The sequence below is a fragment of the Leptopilina boulardi genome, unplaced genomic scaffold, assembly GCF_019393585.1.
Source record: "Leptopilina boulardi isolate dan_hultmark-lab unplaced genomic scaffold, ZJU_Lbou_2.1 LbouV2_204, whole genome shotgun sequence".
NCBI lineage: Eukaryota > Metazoa > Arthropoda > Insecta > Hymenoptera > Figitidae > Leptopilina > Leptopilina boulardi.
Window position 1 is genome coordinate 1,655,368 of NW_026137757.1, and position 7,392 is coordinate 1,662,759.

General features: G+C 30.6%; 2 protein-coding genes across 2 annotated transcripts; one reads left to right on the forward strand and one right to left on the reverse strand.

Annotated features, from left to right (window-relative positions):
• Positions 1-2,786: 2,786 nt before the first annotated feature.
• LOC127278481 (uncharacterized) lies at positions 2,787-5,314 on the forward strand. Its single transcript, XM_051300214.1, has 3 exons — positions 2,787-3,146; positions 3,238-3,391; positions 3,498-5,314. The coding sequence occupies exons 1-3, from the start codon at positions 3,001-3,003 to the stop codon at positions 4,980-4,982; spliced, it is 1,785 nt and encodes a 594-aa protein (XP_051156171.1). The 5' UTR covers positions 2,787-3,000; the 3' UTR covers positions 4,983-5,314.
• Positions 5,308-7,362, reverse strand: LOC127278512 (uncharacterized). Its single transcript, XM_051300247.1, has 3 exons — positions 7,137-7,362; positions 6,939-7,041; positions 5,308-6,726 (listed from the first exon to the last, which is right to left on the reverse strand). Exons 1-3 carry the CDS (start codon positions 7,316-7,318, stop codon positions 5,308-5,310), a joined length of 1,704 nt encoding a protein of 567 aa, XP_051156204.1. The 5' UTR covers positions 7,319-7,362.
• Between the last annotated feature and the right edge of the window lie 30 nt (positions 7,363-7,392).

Below are 7,392 nucleotides of genomic sequence, written 5' to 3' on the forward strand. Positions count from 1 at the left end.
ATAGATTCATTTTTATATAAGGTTATGTTTAAATATATACATATGTTCAAAAAGTATGTAAACTTGCAACTTTTTGAACACCTTGGTACCTCCCTTAGGACCCTTTTTACAAAAAAATAAAACGTAGTGAGAAATAGTCACTTTTCAGAAACATAACGGAGCATTTACACCTTTGGTAAAAAAATTTTTTATTTTTGAATTTTCCGAAATACACAAACCTGATTGGTTGTTCACAATCTGATTGATAATGGACAACCAATCAGATCTTTGCATTTCCGAAAATCAAAATAAAAAATTTTTTTTACCAAAGGTGTAAATGCTCCATCAGGCCCATAAAAACCATTTAAGTCAGAATTAGTCAGCAGCATCACAAAACATCAAAATAGTCTCAAAACGTCAGGATTTCTGACGTTTTGAGACTGATTTCTGATTTTATTTTTAGTAGGGTTGTGTGTTCTTTACGACAAGAACATCGAAACATCGATGTTCTGTATGCTATATATGAAACGCAACCGGAAGAATGAGATAGAGAAGGATAAACAATATGTCGATCGTTCTTTAACTCGTTCTTCCATTTGTGATGAGTTAGAGAAGGATAGACATATTATTTGTCCTTATCCAACTCATTATTTCGGTTGCGGTTACGATTCCGGTTACGTTTCTATTCTGCTCAGGCCTTTTCTTGCAAGAGTAAAGGCCTTTCTCCAATCAAGGCCTTTCTCCAATAGGATCCTAAACTCTTGCGTTGCGTATGCATTGCGTCGGTTGCTATTGGCAACCAATGCTAAAATCAACGCGTCAGTTACGCAACGCAAAAGTTTAGGTTCCTATTGGAGAAAGGCCTTAAGTTTCTAAATGTTTGCGTTGCGTGACTGACGCGTTGGTTGGCAAGCATAGTGACGTCATCAATGCATTGATACCAATTGCGAACAAAAAGTTTGGTTTATGTTCCACTTATCCCTGTTTTCCAACTTTACAATTTTTATTCCAAATGTTTCTCTACAGCTTTTAATAATTTTAATTATTTAATATTCATAATTAAAACAAGTTGTAAATTCAGATGTTCATTACATGAACATTTTGCTTCCTCTTTACGATCAGCAAAAAAATTTGCTTCCTCGTGGAGAAAGCAAAATTTTATTGCCAAAATGTGAATTTTTGATTTTTTAACTTTCATTAATTCTTTAAATTTACCTCAAATGTATACTTTATATATATCGATCGATTCGTCTTGACGTAAGGAATACAATTATTTCATATATAAACTTCAATTTAAAAAATCACAAAATTTTATAGCCAAAATGTGAATTTTTAATTTTTTAACTTTCATTAATTCTTTAAATTTACCTCAAATGTATACTTTGTATATATATATATATATATATATATATATATATATATCGATCTTTTGAATCCATTAAAACCTATTAAAGTTATCTTCTAAACAAAAAAGGGATCCACACACACATACATACATCCGGACAATTGATCAGGATCTCATATAACATGTTTCTATAAAGAAAAAAATTTGTTTCCGCCACTTTGAAAAGTTTTATAAACGAAAGGACTACAAAGTTTCCTCCACGAGGAAGCAAAATGAAGTGTCTTAAAATCATAATCCAAACTTTTTGTTCGAGTTTGGTATCAATAGTTTGATGACGTCACATACTCGGGAAATATGTAGTGTCCTTTTTTTAAGGCCTTAAAGGCCTAAGCACAATAGAAACGTAACCGGAATCGCAATCGCAAACGGAAGAATTAGTAAGAGAAGAACAACAATATATGACTATCCTTCTCTTACCTATTCTTCCGTTTACGATTACGATTACGTTTCTATTGGGATCTGAAATACTGCGATACGCCATCTGGTGACGACCGAAATTACACAGGATTATTTACATCCTATTAAATAATTGCTTCTCTCTAAGCATTATATATTATTGTAAATAATATAAGATAAACATGTGAAAAGGAAGCAGGACAATTATTATGTAATATCTCACGTGCATACATACTACATAACCTTATATTAAAATAAATTGATTATTTATTTATATTTATTATTACATAGATAACAAAGAAAAACACCAATCCACCTCAAAATAACGATATTTTCTACTCAAAATAAAAGCAAAAACTTTATTTAATTGCGGACATCATAAAATCTTACATAAAATTTAAGAATTGAAATATCAACGTATTTACTTTTATCTATAAATATAACTAAAAAGACAATGTTACACGATTTTGGACAAATTTTCGAATCTGCGAACGTGCGATTGCGAACGACCGAACACCCGAATCACCTCGCTGTTTTTAGGCCTTTCTCCAATAGGATCCTAAACTCTTGCGTTGCGTATGCATTGCGTCGGTTGCTATTGGCAACCAATGCTAAAATCAACGCGTCAGTCACGCAACGCAAAAGTTTAGGCTCCTATTGGAGAAAGGCCTTTTCACGTCGAAAACATGGAAACAGCAAAATCACAAACGGTTCTTTAGTTTTCGAGGCTAAAATGAATCGAGCATAAACTTGGTTTTGTGATGACACGTAGAAGCTTCCGTATTTTCCTGTTATTTTTAAACGCGTTTAAAAAATCTTCTTTTATAACGGAAACAAATTATAACGTATTATACGTCGAAAACCTCAAGTTACGCGTAACTTCCCCACCCTGCCTCTATGGCCGTTTCCGAATTGAGATTTTTGATAAAGTGTGTACTCGAGAAGTATGCATTGTCCTTGTTTTCGCACGGAAAAACAAGGACACTGCATACTTCCCGAGCAGGGATGCGCAAGTATATTACATTGCGTATATTACGTGAGGTTTTTGACGTATCATACGTACGTATGTTACGTCTCGAGTTTCTTACAAAATGTAACTTACCATTTCAAGATGGCGTCGATTCTTATCGAATATAAACATCATAACATAACCTCTAGTATTTTTATAACTATAATTTGTCCCAAAAATATCTGACTGACTTAACTTTAATTTTATAATAATGAATAGAGGCGGGCGACCAAGAAATAGTGTTTGGGAAGATTTCTGTTTTGTTTTAAGAAAACAAAATGGAAAAAATGTTGCCTTTTGTCCAGGCTGTAACCGCATTCTAACTAATACCGCAGAAGAAAGGTTAAAGAATCACAGGTAAATTTGATATACTAAAGATTAGTTATTACTTGTTGAAAGTTACATTGAATATTCAATCCCTATAAATAATAAACTAATATTTTTTTAGGAAAAAATGTGGTATTGAGAAAATTCTGACTGTTGAGGACGGTTTATTTAATATGGAAGTGGATACTAGTTTATCGTTAAATAAATCCAATTTGAGCCGTGATACAAATGTGTCAATTGATATTTCAGAAGAAATATTGCCAGATAATAATAATGTAAGACTCTATAATTAAATATGCTATTTAAAAAAATAGAAAATATAATTCTGACTTACTGTCTCATAATGTAGGTTAAATAAATTTTCAATAATTCTCATTTCAGATTATCCATCCAATTCTGCTATCGAATGTAAGCAATGGTGAAATCAGTAAAAAAAATCCATCTGTTGCTTCTTCTACAACTTTTTCAAATAGCCATTTGAAAATCGTACCAAAAAAACTTCAAAGATCAATGCAATCATTTCTTGACAAAATTTCAGAAAAAGAAAGAGAGTTAATTGATCAAGCGCTTGCAAATTTAATTTTCTCTTGTAATATTGACTTTGATATTGTAGATTCGAAATATTTTAAAGAATTCATTAAACTCTTACGACCAGCTTACATCCCGCCCGATTCTGGATACGTAGCTTCAAAGCTTCTACAAAACACTTATGATATGTTTGAAAATACAAGAAATGATATTAATGTAGAATTTGGTACGAAGCCTATAATTTTGTTTCTAAATCAAACGATATATTTAGAGAAAGTCAGCATATTAGCTATGATTCGGGCTGCAGATGAAGAACACTTACATTTTTTGAAAATATTTTCCCTTTCATTAGAAGAAAGGGAAACAGAGTTTCGAGAGATTGTAAATGAAGCTATGGAATTGACCAGAAACAAATTTTCTGGAAACGTATTCGCCATTGTTACAGAAGAAATATCACTTCTAGATTCTTTTACTTTCGACAAGTGGATTACACCATGCAATATTAAAATTGCGAATTTAATAGCAACCTCTTTAGCAAATCATTCAGTTTGCTATAGTGTTCAGACAATTGTAACTACTTTTCAGAAACGTGGTGTTATTGAACTCGATAAAGAAATTATTGATGAAAGCATTTCTGCACAAAGCAACGAAGTATGGAGAAACCATTTACATACTTATTCGACTTATTTAAACAACTTAACGACGCTAAAACAAAAAGTTGCAGAAGGAAGTATAAAACTCAATCAAAAAAGCACAACACTCGTTTTTGATGAATCGTTTAATAAACAAATTGAAGAGCTTAAAAACATGTATATGTCATTAATTGAAATAATTGACAATTTTGAGAAAAGTACCGTTTTAATCGGGGATGCTATACAAAGCTGGTTAGATCTACTGAAATGCGCTCCAGAGAAACTTCGATCAGAAATAGAATTGCACATAAATTCTTTAAAGCAACCAGTGTCTATAACCGCTAATTTATTGCATCCTATTCATAACGGTAAAAGTTTTAGCCCCACAGAAATGAAGATGGCAAAGGACTTTTTATTTGATAATCTTGAAGAAGAGGGTCTGAGCGATTTCACAGATTATGTGAATAAAAAAGGAATTTTTGCAAAACTATTTAAAAAAAATATTAAATCACCTGTACTGTTTTGGCAACTTGTAGAAGAAGAAACTCCAAATTTATCAAAATTAGCTCTTAAAATATCATCGATACCAGCCTCCTCTATTAAAATAAACGGTCATTTTCTTGAAAAAAAGAATTTACCGAATGAGCAATCAGACAAGATTGTTAACTTATACTATAATTTAAAGATCCAAGAGATGAAAAAGTAAAATACTAAATAAGTGTTATTGTTTTTCATTTTTATATTATAAATTAATCCAAAATGTTATTTTTCGAATCAGTATTTTATCGAACGAGTAGAATTAAAAAGTTTACTTCTCATTAAACAAAAAAATTGTTGTTTCAAACTTTACATTTATATCAGTTTTATTTTTGTGTTCCTAACGTTTGAAACCAAAGATATTTGTATTTTAAGATATAAAATGTTATTAGTGTAACTAATAGGTTTAAGTACAACAAACAAATTAGAAACTGTATGCGCAAAAGAATATTTATTTTATAATACAAACTGTGGAAGTTCATCAGAATAAATAATTAATAATCATCATAATTGTCTTGATGATCATTTATTCTAAACGTATAATAAAGGTAGATTAATTTTTTTGATGTTTCAATATTTAACCTATTTCTTAATTTATTATGAACATAAGACCACTGAGAAAATAATCTTTCTAATGCGGCAGAGGAACTTGGTATATTTAGTAATTTTTTACTAAATTTAGCTAATTCAGGATGATCGTCTTGTGCCAAATCCCAAAAAGTTTGCGGATTTTTTAAACTCTTTTTATTTAAAGATTCAAAAATCCCTGTATTATTTAGATACGATTTTAAATCTTTCAATCCACCGTCTTTTAAGTTTTCTTTCAAGAAATTATTCGCCATGCCCTCGTATTCAGCATTTTGAGCAAAAATGTTACCTCTGTAAACAGGGTGTAGAATATTTGCAGCTAAACCGATTGGTCTAATTACCTTTCCTAGGCGAGCTTTAAGTAACGATTCATATTTGTCCTCGCAAATAGGAAATTTTAGAGACAGCCAATGTTCTATAGCATCTGCTATATTACTTTTATCGCTTTGTAATTTATTTATTAAAGTGCATACCACGTCAAAAATTATAATAAATTTTAACAATTCTTGTTCGAATTCGCCGTCAAAAATTAAAGTGATTGATTCCTTTGAAATTTGAAATTGTTTTTCTTGAACAATGGCTCGCATTATTACTAAATTTCGAAGGAAGCAACGCAAACTGTCACGATAACTGCACCAGCGTGTTTCTCCAGGGAGACAAATTTTTATTCCACCTCGTTTAACAATTTCTTTTTCTAATGCAGGCGATTTAAATTCTTTTAAAGTTGGAATGGCTTTTTTACTAAAAGAATCGTCTATTAAAGCTTTAGCCAATAAGTTGCCGCTGTGGCTATTGCATGTAATAAACCACTGGTCTATTAATTTGCCCATCAACGTCATATTAGAGGCATTATCTGATACAACAGCATAAATATCTGTTTGATAATTTTCTTTAGCTTGTTTAGTAGCTTCTTCTACAACCCATTTTAAAGCCACACCAGTTTCCCTTTCTTGAGTGAAATCCCAGCTGTCTAAGAATACTCGTTCTCCAGTAGCATTATGTAGTATGCTTGCTACATATTTTTCGTTTTTTGATTTATTTTTCCAGCCATCTAAAATAAGTACACTGGAATCGCTGACAGAGAGAGAATTTTCTTTTCGCACTTTTACATATAATTTATCTAAAATTGTGTTACTTAACGTATTTCTACACGGCGGTCTATAATCGGGGTTCAATTTTTTTACAAAGTTACGAAAAAATGTTGATTCTACAACGGAGAATGGTACATTGCATCCTACAAAAAACGTTGCTAATAGTTCATCCAGTTCTGATAAAGTACTAGATGAACATGATGGAGTACTATCAATATCAGAATCACAATTTCCCTGAAAATAAAAATACTTTACTTTGATAAAATTAACAAAAAGTAAAAAATTTAAAATCAAACTAAATATATAGACATTATGAATTGGAGTATTTAGAAATTATCCATATTTAAACCCTTATTGTTATTTATTGTATGATAAATATATAAAACAATTATATTTCTAAAAAATAATTAATTATTATAGTAATTAATTAAAGGGGACATACTTACTTTACGTCTTTTGAATGGTACTTCTGAACTGTCCTGATTTTCGTTAGCAACTTTGTTATTATCATCATCGTTGTTTGAAGCCTTTTTTCCTTTACAAACGTTTCTACAAAAAAAAAAATTTTTTTAGATTTGCTAATTAAAATTTTCGGCAACACTTGAAATATATATTAAAGGATATAAAGTAAAATAAAGACATACCGGTGTGTCAGGAGACGATCGTAGCTGGTATTTTGAAAAATTTGGAAACAAATTAAGCATTTAGAGACAGCTTTTGTCCCAACTTTCTGTCGTTCAAAGTTTAACTCTTGCCATGGAATTTGTCCTCCTTTTACACTTCTTTTTGTTAAATTATTCATATTAATAAATAATAAGAAACACATTTACTGACATCAATTTTCATAAAAAAGTAAGGTTATAATGTTTATATTACATCCGCCATCTTGGATAAGTTTTT

Excerpts from the sequence above, each read along its gene's own strand:
- LOC127278481 (XM_051300214.1), top strand. The coding sequence starts at position 3,001 with ATGAATAGAGGCGGGCGACCAAGAAATAGTGTTTGGGAAGATTTCTGT. Across the intron at positions 3,147-3,237 it reads GAAAGGTTAAAGAATCACAG|GAAAAAATGTGGTATTGAGA; the intron begins GTAAATTTGATA and ends ATATTTTTTTAG. Across the intron at positions 3,392-3,497 it reads TATTGCCAGATAATAATAAT|ATTATCCATCCAATTCTGCT; the intron begins GTAAGACTCTAT and ends TTCTCATTTCAG.
- LOC127278512 (XM_051300247.1), bottom strand. The coding sequence starts at position 7,318 with ATGTGTTTCTTATTATTTATTAATATGAATAATTTAACAAAAAGAAGT. Across the intron at positions 7,042-7,136 it reads GATCGTCTCCTGACACACCG|AAACGTTTGTAAAGGAAAAA; the intron begins GTATGTCTTTAT and ends TTTTTTTTGTAG. Across the intron at positions 6,727-6,938 it reads TACCATTCAAAAGACGTAAA|GGAAATTGTGATTCTGATAT; the intron begins GTAAGTATGTCC and ends TTTTATTTTCAG.